Here is a 12,615-nt window from a genome sequence, read left to right as displayed (position 1 = left end):
AAGTCTAATGTCCTGACGCAAGCCGGAAACTCACGCACACTCGATTAACACAACCTAGTGAGTGTTCGTGGTGTACGAATCCTGTCGCACAACGAAGGGGAAACACTGGTTTATATTTCTCTTTTGGTCAGAGTTCACCTAGATGCATAGCCTCCCCCTCCTACCCCTCTTATACACTTATTGTATTTTGTATGTCCTGGCACTTAAAAATGGTACTTATCCTAGCTGTCTTTGTTGTCTACGGAGAATGGGTTGAACTAGCGATTGTTAGCACTTGGCTGTCGGTTCTTTGAACTTCCTTTCTGGACCGACCGCGATATATTGTTGTTTCTCCTTCTTCTGACAAATGTGCTAATTGTAAGTATTGTATTGCATTGTGTAAAAGCACCTGCTAAATGCCCTAAATGTAAATGTACATGTACATTTTTTGTTTCTTCTACAGCCAAAAACACGCACATGTTGGTTGGGTATGGGGTCAGAATAGTCTCATTAATAATGAATCCACAGAGAAGGATTCACAAATGTATTTTGTGATTTATGTATAAATTACTCTCTTCTCACAAATACATTTCAATGCACACACAAATGGATATCGGTATGTATAAATGTAGAATATATCCCTAAACAAATAAGTTTCACAAACACATTTCTGATCCAAACGCAAATGTATCTTGTTTTAAATAAATGTAATATTAATCCATAAATATATGAATTAAAAACATATTTGCAATTTCATCAAAAATGTATTTGGATGTTGTTACATTATATACAAACTGTTAAACTTGAATTAACAAGAAGCTTTTCATTTTTGAACTTGTTCGCATTTGTGTGTGAACTGGTCTGTATTTATATGTGGATTTCTGAGACTCTCCTGACGTGGCTGGATTCACAAATGCATTTTTTTCAACAAGGAACTCTCTGTAGTCAATCAGATGCCTCCCTCGTTTTCAGCCAATCATGTGAATCAAGTGATTGGCTGAAAACGAGGGAGGCATCTGATCATTTTTTATTCATATATTTATAGATTTATATTACATTTATTTAAAACATTTGTGTATGGATCAGAAATGCGTTTGTGAAACTTATTTTTGTTTATGGATTTATTTTACATTTATACATACCATATCCATTAGTGTGTGCATTGAAATGTATTTGTGAGAAGAGAGTAATTTAAATGTTAATTACAAACTACACCTGTGAATCCTTTTCTGTGCATTCATTATTAATCAGACTGTTCTGACCCCATAGTTGGGTGCTACACTTCTCCACCCGTGTTAACTAGCAGGTTTGATTACAACCTCACTTAAACCCAATTAGATGAAAGGTGCTGTTGGTAAGTTTTAAAAGCTATAATTGAATGCCTGTTAGTGATTGAATCGCCATCTGTTCTGGTTGGCTTGGCGCATGCCTCTCTCTGATTGAGGCATTTAGAATGTCAGGGATTGTTGGTGTGAAAAGTCAGAAATGTAAGGACCTGGCATAAAAAGTAGAATCAACACTTGACAACATGAATCATTTCTGATGGGTTGTGTTGCAGGTGTGGGCGGTCTGAACGGAACGGCCGTAACATTTCAGATTAACTTCGAAGCACAGGTTGGCATGGCATCTGAGTTCATTATATCTTTATCTGCAAACTTGTGACTCAGCGTCTTGGCTGGCGCATGGCAACCCAGCTTTGTGGAGCAGGTCCTGTCTGCCTGCCCCTCAGAACTCAAGGATTCTCTCCTACAATAGCAGTCGGTCTGCCTCTGTTCATCTGGTCATGCTGTCGACCTTGAGGGTGCTTCACTCTCCCGGTTCGGTGTGACTCAGGGAACATTGTACATCCGAACGGCACAAGAAAAACATCCTTGACTTGAAGGACTCCTGACGGGCTGTGATGCCAGCTTCGTCTTGTGCCCACCCAGTTTACCCGAGCCCTGTAATTATCCATTGCTGGTTATGCTCCTCTTCACTGCGGGGAAACAATGCTCAGACACTTCCATCGCCTCTTCTGCCTAAATCCCGCTCGCACTCTCCTGTTGTTTTTCTCTTCCTGTAATCGGGTCGCAGCGTTTCGGTTCCACTCGACGGCTGACTTGTGCCAGCAGCGCTGCCAGCCAGCAACAGCAGCCAGCACTTGGTCCGTTGCCATAGGAACCGGTTCCATTATTCCTCGGATGATTTTGGGATGGCCGACACGGGCGTTAATGGCAGCCCTCCACCGCTGGAACTCTGGGACGGCGTGTTGATTCACGAACAGCCCGACATGACATGGACTCTGCTGCCTCCGCGGTAAATCAGCCGTTTCCAACGGCCTTCGCAACGTCTCACCTTGAATAAAGACCATCAACGACGACATCTTGAAACACCCCCTACCCCCCCACACACGTCTATTGCCTGATCTCAGTTCAGGTTTTCTCTGCTTGATCTTCAATCGCAGTTTGCTGTTCTCAACAATTTCCCTGCCTCGTTTATCCCTCCATGCTTTTATAGCCCCCATCCTCCCCTCAGCTCACCCTCTCCTCCTCCTCCTCCTCGCTCCCCTCTCCCCCCTCCTCCCCCTCCCTCCCCTCCCCCCTTCTCCTCCTCTTGTTTTGTCCTCCTTCTCTCTCCCTCTCCTCCTCCTCTCACCTGCTCCCCCCTCCTCATCTTCTCCCCCACTCCTCAACCTCTCGCCCTCTCCCCCCTCCTCCCCCTCTCTCCCCTCCCCCCTTCTCCTCCTCTTGTTTTGTCCTCCTCCTCTCTCCCTCTCCTCCTCCTCTCACCTGCTCCCCCCTCCTCATCTTCTCCCCCGCTCCTCAACCTCTCGCCCTCTCCCCCTCTCCTCTTCCTCACCCCCTCATTCTCTCCTCACCCTCTCCCCTTCCCCTCATCCTCTCCATCTCTCTCCATCTCTTGCACACCCGTCAGACAGAAGGCATCACATCTCCCCCTAGTCAATGTGACGTTTGGCATGAGTGGAGCTTGCAGAATGTCCTGCATATCAATATCATGACGAGTGTGTGTGTGGCATGTGTTGAGTGTGTGTATGTGTACTCTGTAGCTTTAATGTTTGTGTGTCTTTAGTGTCTGTGCGTCTGTGTCCAGTGTGTGTGCCTGTGTATGTGTGCGCTGTGGCTCTAGTGTGTGTGTCTGTGTGTTGGTGTGCGTGCAGGTTTGTGGCGGGGCCTGTGTTTGTGCAGTGTGTTTAAGTGATCGTCGTCAATAGGTGAGAGCCTCCACCATTAGCTAACAGGCAGCGGTGCGGTGCTAATTAAGTGTCATGTTTTATCTTCAAATATTTATTCTGTTCTAATGAGCAGAGTTATCTCCCAGTTTCCCACTTTCCCTCGCTCTCCCGCTCTGTAAATCTCCCAGTATTGCTCTTTCTCCCTCTCGCTCTGTAAATCTCGCTGTATTGCGCTGTCTCTCTCTCCCTCCCTCTCCCTCCCTCCCCCCTATTGCTTGCTTTCTGTGTGAGTGTAAATCTTTCTATCTGTAAATCTCCCCCCCCCCCCCCCACCCCTGGAAATCCAATTCTTCCTGCTCTATCTCACTGCCTTCCTAATTTGCTGGCCCTCTTCCACTCCGGGTTTAATCCATATTTTTTATCTTCTGTTTTTCTAATCCACACTTGGGCCAATTTAGCTGCTTGTCAATTTCTCTATCTCTCGCTCACTCTCTCCCTCCCCCCCTCGCTCTCTTCCTCACTCTCTCCCTTTATTTTCTCTCTGTTTTTCTGTTTATCTCTCCCTCCCTTTCCCCTTGGTGTAATGCAGAGGTTGTGGTGTTACAGCCCAGATTTCCTCTGGGAATGTGTCACACAGGTACACAAAACTGCCCAAATGTTCTCCCTCCCGCCTGGTCTCCACGCCAACCTTTCATCCTTCTACGGAACCAAGATGGTCTCTCGCCCTCGCTCTCGCTCTCTCTCATTTTTGTATCCATTTCCCTGTGAACTCAGCCCCGACTACATCGACATGTGTCATAAAAACTGCTCAGAGGTCATACAGAGGTTGTGTGTTATACCACTCAGAGGTCATAAGAGGTCACGCGTGATGATTGTTCAGTCCATCCCTCTGTTTGTCAGTAGAAGCTCTCAACGCACCAGTGCAAGTAGCATTATGAGGTCAGAGGTATTCATTCTGACATACTCAACGCTATCAACATCCCCTTTAAATTCACATCGCTTCTCATGTGGTCAATACACATATACCCACTGCGTATATTACTTTTTCTGGGACATCTGAAACTCCAGTGTGGGATTATTAAAGATGTAGAACATTTGATCTTATCTTCTGTAGATGAAAAGGATTCAGGTTCACGGATTGTAAGCGTTGAGTTGTCTGGAGGCTGGTTCAGTTGAGCTAGGAGCAGGGCCCAGCAGGGGGGGCCGAGTTGAGGAGGCCCCCCTGGTCCTAGGTTCACACCAAACACGACGGGGAGAGACGACTCCATACAAAGTCAACGTAGAGACGCGTATCAGGCGACATTTGTCGCTAGAAAAACCTGCAAATAGTTTTGACATGTGGTGAGGCATGAACGCCCTGGTACGGGCGCGAGCGCGTTCACGAGGATTTAGTAGCGCAACGCCCTGAGCGACTTAACGTTACAGCCAATCAGCGTTGAACTGGCCAACCGTTCCCTGCAGTGCAGTCCGTAGTGATCCGCAGCATTGGAGGGGAAAGTGATTGTTGCCGTTGCGACTCCCGGAGCTCTATATATAATAGTATAAAGATATTATAATGGATAGTATAAAGATATATAGATAGTATAAAGATCTCTCTCTCTCTCTCTCTCTCTCTCTCTCTCTCTCTCTCTCTCTCTCTCTCTCTCTCTCTCTCTCTCTCTCTCTCTCTCTCTCTCTCTCTCTCTCTCTCTCTCTCTCTCTCTCTGCCAGAGCTGTGTGCGCCTCCGGATGATATTATGAATCGACTGTCGGGTTCTCAGACGTCTCTGATACCTCCACTTCTGGTACTTCAAAAACAACTCATCTTCCTCATACACTAAAGTTGCGTAATAAAACTTGCACAAATCATACGGCGACGGATTATGACTTGTCACGTGACAAAACTCATGAGACACCGTGACCAGGCGACAAATGTGGTGTTTGGTGTGAACGCACAATGCCCAGCGCCGTGCAGAGGGAACAACCAGCCTCCCAGACAGACTGTAACTTTGTTCCCTGAGAATGTAGCTAGTGCTCTGCAACACACACACACACACACACACACACACACACACACACACACACACACACACACACACACACACACACACACACACACACACACACACACACACACACACACACACACACACCAGGTGCAGGTCCATACAGGGGCCGCTCGTTGAGATGAAATTGTGTGTGTGTTCTTGTTCCGACTCGTGGAAGAGGCGGAGGACCTAGAGTTCCTCTCTCCAGGAATGTCAAACTTGAGAACACATCTTGTTTCTACGGCAAATCGTTCCCGCCGCTTACCTATCCCCTCAGCCAATAGGAATGCTGCAGATTCCACATGGCCTTAAGGTTATTTTTGAACAAGGGAGCGAGACACACACACACACACACTGCCGCAGGCAAACATTTACACAGAATTGTTGCATCTTGCAAAAAGCTGCATTTAGAAATGCATTGTCACACATCAAAAAAAAGACACAAACAAAGACATACACGTACACAAAGACCAGACAAACACAGACACACACACACACAAATACATGAATCACACACACAAAGACACACACCCACATAATTAATTCGGAGGAGAAATTATGCACAGAGAGGCAGTTTTCTGGGAGCTTTCTGGGTTCTTTGATGTGGTTGCTTGGTGTCATGTGATCTGTTCAGCATCTCCTGGAACATAAACCCAACAACACCCTAAACGAGCCCCCCCTTGGGTACACCCGTCATCTCCAGGGTAGTTCTGTTAAACCACTAGTCGCACTCACTGTCGTGTGTGTGTGTGTGTGTGTGTGTGTGTGTGTTGGTACGAGTGTGCGTGTGTTAGTACGTGTGCGTGTGTGTTTTAGTACGAGAGTGTGTGAGTGTTTATATGGGTAGCGCCCAGTCCTCCATTTGGCCTCTTCTACTTGGCCCCCTGGGGCTCTGAGGGTCTGTGTGATTACCTGACTGGGGTCAGAGCTCCACACACCACCTGTAGGTGAGAGGTGTCCACATGCACACACCTCATGCTTTGTGTGTCTGTGTGTGTGTTAGTACAGGTGTGTTTGTGTTAGGGTGAGTTTGTGTTAAGGTGAGGATCAGCCCAGAGATGGACAGATGTTTAGTGTGTGTCGACTTTTCTCCTCGGGTTGAACCTGTCAATCAAAACTGTTACCATGGCAACCGGGCCTGTTGTACTCCTGCATCCGTCTCCCTCTCAATTACATTTGACTGTTTATCCCTGTCTTTGTCTCTCCCCGTTTCACTACTTATCTCATTCTCTTTATTTCTCGTTCTCTCTCGTTCTCTCTCTCGCTCAAGGTTTGAAAGCTATGACTCCTCCTCCCCCCCCTCCCCCCAGACCCCTGCTGTGTCTGTAGTCATGACGAGTGATGGTCTTGCAGCAGCTGGTCCAGCCCTAAACCATGTTGACCTTGCAGCGAAAATGTTAATAATTCAATGCATTTTCCTGTTTGATTTTCGGCGCCGACTCTAAGAAGGCAAACATCGACGCACCTGTCTCCTGACATGCTCACCTTGACGGAGAAAACATGACCGCAACCTCTTTGAAGCTAGCAGCTGAGGCTGTGTGTGTGGGGGTGTGCGTAAGATAAGGCTGTATTAACAGACTAAGTATAAGTTCAAGGCTGTTTAAACAAACTAAGTATAAGGTAAGGTTTTATAAATAGACTAAGTATAAGATTAAGGCTGTATTAACGGCTAACAACGGTAGCCGTGAGGGCAGTCCTGCTAATTAGGGATGCACCGAAGTGAAAATTCTTGACCGAAACCGAATATACTGAAACAGTTGGCCGAAGGCCGAAACCGAATACCGAATGTGGCTTTTAATGTTTTTCATTCATTTTGCTTTAATTTTTCATCATTGCATAAATCAAACAATTAAATGTCCTTTATAAACTTTTTTGTCTTGCTTTTCTATAAAAAACAAATTTGATACAAAATATTTATTTAATACTGAACGTTTTCTAACATTCCAGCAGACATTATAGCAAGAATTTAAGAACAATGTACCTTTTAAATAAATGAGTAAAACTTTTTTTTAAATAAAACAAAAAGCTGTTAGGTGTATTGTGTTCGGCCGAATATTCGGTGCATCCCTACTGCTAATCACGTGGTCTTGCCTTGGTGACGCTCTTCCATCCAATGGGACGCCGTCATCACGGCCTGGTGTTGGAGCACCACGACGTGGGTGCGGAGCAGATGCACCAGCGTCGTCCGATGTGAAGATGGGCTCCAGGGTTAGCACCCGCAGAGATCAAACCCACAGGGCTGTGACCCACAGGTGTAGGGCAGCAGCTGCAGCAGCAGCAGCACTCCCCTGGTAAAGAGATACTCCTAACGGCTTGGTCAATACCGGCTTAAAGACATTCCCTCCAGGGCCACTAAAACACAGCGCTCTCTAAAGAGCTCTGTGGGCAGAGAGTGGTCCTCCCTGCTGAATGTCGAACCGTGGTCGTCTGGTGGTGGTGGTAAATGGATTGCATCTATACGGCGCTTCCCTACCCAGTGGCCACTCAAAGCGCTTTACAATATTGCCTCACATTCACCCATTCATCAACACTTTCACAGCTTGCTAGCTCGGCAGAGTCATGCGTCTTGCTCAGGGACACCTCGAACCTAGGAAGAGCCGGGGATCGAACTAGCAACCTTAGGGTTACCAGTCCACTCGCTCAACCTCTCGAGCCACATGCCTCCCCGTTATGGTGTTTGACTCTCTCCCCCTGGGTTCTCTGATCCTCCATTTTTCCGGTCTACTGTATGCATCCTCGAGTAAGAAGTTCAATCCCAAACCTCTTTTTATCTATCCTGCCATCTCCTAAAGTCAACGTTGCTTTGGGATCAAAGCATTATGCAAAATAATCCTCATCTTGAAAGTGTTATCTCTTAGTAATTACCCCCGTCTGTCTGTCTGTCTGTCTGTCTGTCCCTGCAGGTGTTTTTAAGAGATGAGTCGGACCGTTCACGGCAGGGGCCGGAGCCCCCAGCGCAGGCCCACATCAGCGGACCCTCAGCCCAGATCTGAGGCCTCCTTCCTGGGCTGCTTCTGAGGGACGCCCCCCCTGGTGTCCTCTGACCACGGCCCGACATCCAGCCCACCTGAGGGGAGATGACAGACAGGAAGAGCTGCTGATCTGCCCAGACGGGAGGAGGAGGAGGAGGGCGAGAGGGGTAGCGGTGGTGTGTGTGTGTGTGTGTGTGTCTATGTCTGTGTGTGTGTGTGCGTGTGTGTGTGTGCACACGCACGTTCGTCAGACCAAATCCTCTTAGACGTTGGCTGAGCTAAGGACTGCAGTGAGAGAGTGAGAGAGCGAGAGAGGGAAAAAGAGAGAGAGAGAGAGTTATAAGAGATACAGATAAAGTGAAAGGGTAAATACTGAAGATTAGATCGTAAGCCGTTGGATCCGCCAGCCCGGACCCCCTTACCAGACTCCCCGGGCCCAGGGAGGTGCAGCGGGAGCCGGGGCAGGCCTGGAGCATCACCGGGGACGGTTGGCGTGGCGATGGGGGTCATGGTGACCTAAAGTAAATGGCTGCTCCTCCGCTTCACTCAGCGCCTCTTCCTGCCGCTCAGCCCTCCTCCTTCTCCTCCTCTTGCTCCTCGCGCTCCCTCTTCGCCCCTCGTGTACCCCGGCCGCCGGCAGCATGGTGGGCGCCGCCGCGGGCGTCTGGAGGCTGGTGCGCGGCATGCGCCAGCTGGAGCTGCACCGGCTGGTCCTGGTGCTCATCTTCTTCTGCCTGCTCTCCATGGCCTGCCTGGCCTACTACGTCTCCAACAACCCCAAGATCAAGGAGGCCCCGCCCATGCCCTTCAGCGACTGCGGCGGGGGGCCGGGCCTGGCGGCGGCGCCGGGCGGGGCCAGCACGGAGGGCGGGCCGGGCGGCCAGCGGGCCCCCCTGTACCTGCCCCCCCGTAACGGCCGCCTGCGCATGGTGAAGGCGGTGGACACGTCGCGCGCCGAGCCCGTGGTGCTGGTGTTCGTGGAGAGCGTCTACTCCCAGCTGGGCCAGGAGATCGTGGCCATCCTGGAGTCGAGCCGCTTCCGCTACCGGACGGAGATCGCCCCGGGGAAGGGCGACATGCCCACGCTGACGCTGCACAACCGCGGCCGCTACGCGCTGGTCATCTACGAGAACCTGCTCAAGTACGTCAACCTGGACGCCTGGAACCGCGACCTGCTGGACAAGTACTGCGCGGAGTACGGCGTGGGCGTGATCGGCTTCTTCAAGGCCAACGAGAACTCCCTGCACAGCGCGCAGCTCAAGGGCTTCCCGCTCTTCCTGCACTCGCACCTGGGCCTGCGGGACTACCGCATCAACCCCGGCGCCCCGCTGCTGTACGTCACGCGGCCCAACCAGGTGGAGCAGGGCCCGCTGCCGGGCGACGACTGGACCGTGTTCCAGTCCAACCACTCCACCTACGAGCCCGTGCTGCTCGCCAGCGCCAAGGCGGCCGACGCGCAGGCGTTCGCGGCGCCGCCCAGCTCGCTGAACGGCGCCGGCCGGAACCTCCACGCCACCGTGGTGCAGGACCTGGGGCTGCTGGACGGGGTCCAGCGGGTCCTGTTCGGGAACAACCTCAACTACTGGCTCCACAAGCTGATCTTCGTGGACGCCATCGCCTACCTGACGGGGCGCCGGCTGTGTCTGACCCTGGAGAGGCACATCCTGGTGGACGTGGACGATATCTTTGTGGGCAAGGAGGGGACGCGCATGAAGGTGTCCGACGTGGAGGTGAGCGGGCTGGGGGTCGCGCGTGCTTTGGTAGAGATGTTTCCGATGCAATTTTCTTCCTTCGCCAATTCCGATTCCTGAATTTGAGTATCGGCCGATACCATGTATATACCAATTTCAGGATCTAGCATTGGAACTACTAATAGCACTTGTTATTTTTGAAGGGTTCTCTTACGGTGACGGCATTGTACAGTCTGTTCACTTACTTTCGACAAAATATCTGTTCAGAACTAGATCATTTACATTTATAATAATAATACATTTGTATTATTTTAGCGTGAGCATCCTTTCACGACTCGGTAGCTAGGAAGCACGTAGTTCGGGGATGACGCGTTTCGGATTCCGACTTTCCACCTCCGACCGTTAACGAACGAAGCGTAACACCGCAGGGTGAGTGATGATCCCTGCTTGTGTAGCCAACGAGCTAGTCATGTGATGTTATCGGATCGGCGCGTAGACTCACATACTCACCGATACCCGATGCTGCATTTTACGCAGTAATCTGAAGAATTTCCAATGCTGTTACCGTTATCGGAACAACTCTAGTTCTGGGTGCTGCGTTTTCCTGTTCTGTATAAGGGCGGAGGATTGTCCTCGTAACTGAGCACCGGTTGGCTGGGAATGTGGAGAGAAATGTTCACCGTGCCGATGCCAAGCACAGGCTGTGCTGCCAGGTCCTTCCCCTCAACGGAGCACCCTTACCCTGCAGTACTCTGTGTTGTCAGGGCTCCTGGTAGGAGGGTGGGGGTGGTGGGGGGGGGTGGAGGGTGGAGGGAGGCCGCTGGACTACTCAGGGAGCTGGGTGCTAAGAGCCACTGGGGAACGACCAGAAAAGCTCATTAGTTACAAATTATTGGAAATAATGGAGGGATTATGGTGTGTGTGTGTGTGTGTGTGTGTGTGTGTGTGTGTGTGTGTGTGTGTGTGTGTGTGTGTGTGTGTGTGTGTGTGTGTGTGTGTGTGTGTGTGTGTGTGTGTGTGTGTGTGTGTGTGTGTCAGTAGGAGCTGAGCTTTAGCAGTCTGTGTAACTTTCCAGAAGTCAGCCAACCTGTTAATTGTCAGCGCTGGTATTTGGCAGGGTTGCTGGTTCGAGTGTTTGCTCACAGCCCAGGAAGGCAGAGGAAGTGGTGAGCAGAGGGTCATGGCGTCTGTTCACCACCCCTGAGGAGGGCGTCAGAGACGTTTGGTTTATATAGCAGCAGGACAAAAGATGGATCTTTTAGAATTGGCATTGGCAAAAGATGCTTTTTAAATTATTATTATTATTGGCAACTTTAATATTTTCTGCATATGTTTGTATTCATATCAGCATATTGTTACTTTATTTGTATTGGCATACGTTAACTTGGAATTATTAAGACTTATGTTAACAACACTGCAAGCATTGGCATCGAAAGTCTAACGGTCTTTTCATGTTTAATTTGTGAGCTCATTAGGGATTCCTTCTATCACAAGTAGAAATTGCAATGTAGATTACTTGGAATTTAGTAGGGTAGAAGTGATGTGTTTTTGCATGATTCTACTATAGTATATGCCCTAAATTCTACACTCGTAGTCTACATGCTGCTCTATGTGTACACTCTACGTACTGCTCTATGTATGCACTCTATATTCTGCTCTATGTATTCAGTTTGTATTCTTCTATTCGTTAGACACTGTACACATTGTGATTCCCTTCTTGCCAGGCTGTGATCTCTGCTTCGACACCACACCTGCTGAATATCTCACCTTCTGACATGCACACACGCACACGTGCACACACACTCATGCAGACGCTAGAGTGTGTGTTTAATTCACAAAAAAAAACAGTAATTAAACTAAGTGTGAGATGTATTGGAGGTCTGATCTCAAAGGGTTATGTTGTTCCATGGTAGATGTTGACACCCTCTCCCCTTACCTCACCTCACCTCCCTCTCCCCTCCCCTGACCCTCTCCTCTCCCCTCCCCTCATCTCACTTCCCCTCACCCCTCTCCTCTCCTCCCCTCCTCCCTCCCCCCTCCTCCCCACCTCCCTCCCCCTCTCTGGAGTGATGGATCCTCTCAGGTGGCCATCTGGTGTCTGTTCAGTCACCAGTCACCTGCTGGAGGCCTTGCACCTGATGTCATCATACTTGATTAATATTTCACCAGCTTGTTACGGTATTAAATAACCACATCACAGTCCTGCCAACGTAGTGCTCCACCCCCCCCCTCCCAAATACCCCATGGGGTCTAGCAGCCCATCCCTGAGTGGGGGGTCCTTTATAGAGTTGTGGAGACAGGAAGTCGTGGTCGCTCGTCCTGTTGTTTCTGAACGACCTTGGGATGGGGAGGATGAGGAGAGCAGATGGTCGGGGTCAGGCGTCATGGTAACCACCCTAACCTCGCCGTGCTGTGCGCCTGCGTGCTCCGCCGCGCCTCCTGCACCTTGGCCAGCCTCTGCTCTGGCTCCTCCTCCTCGTTCTTGCCCTCATTCTCCTTTAATGCTCTCCTGCTCCCCTTCGTCCTCTGTCACTTCGCTCTCTTCCTCTTCCTCCTCTTCACTGTTCCTCCTCTTTCTTCTTCCTCCTATTTGCTCTCTTCCTCTCCTTCCTCCTCTCTCACCCTCCCCTCCTCCTCAGCTTTTTCTCCTATCATGGAGGAGCTAGCTAGTGTGTTTAGCATGCAGTCACTCTCCAGCTTCTGCAAAATACTCAAGACTCACGTGTTCATAGTTCAGCTAGACTGCATTGCCTCCCCCCTTACCCCCCCCCCCC

At 49.9% G+C, this 12,615-nt stretch overlaps 1 protein-coding gene across 2 annotated transcripts in view; it reads left to right on the top strand.

Annotated features, from left to right (window-relative positions):
• Positions 1-12,615, top strand: part of ndst2a (N-deacetylase/N-sulfotransferase (heparan glucosaminyl) 2a) — a 77,714-nt gene that overhangs the window by 49,013 nt on the left and 16,086 nt on the right. For both annotated transcript variants that reach the window (XM_030379654.1, XM_030379655.1), the window contains one exon: positions 8,082-9,880. In XM_030379654.1, the coding sequence (XP_030235514.1) occupies positions 8,792-9,880 (1,089 nt within the window). In that variant the 5' untranslated portion in view covers positions 8,082-8,791. The remainder of the gene's footprint in view (positions 1-8,081; positions 9,881-12,615) is intronic.

The sequence above is a fragment of the Gadus morhua genome, chromosome 15 (genome assembly GCF_902167405.1).
Source record: "Gadus morhua chromosome 15, gadMor3.0, whole genome shotgun sequence".
Taxonomy (NCBI): Eukaryota; Metazoa; Chordata; class Actinopteri; order Gadiformes; family Gadidae; genus Gadus; species Gadus morhua.
This window is presented reverse-complemented; position numbering and strand designations above follow the sequence as displayed.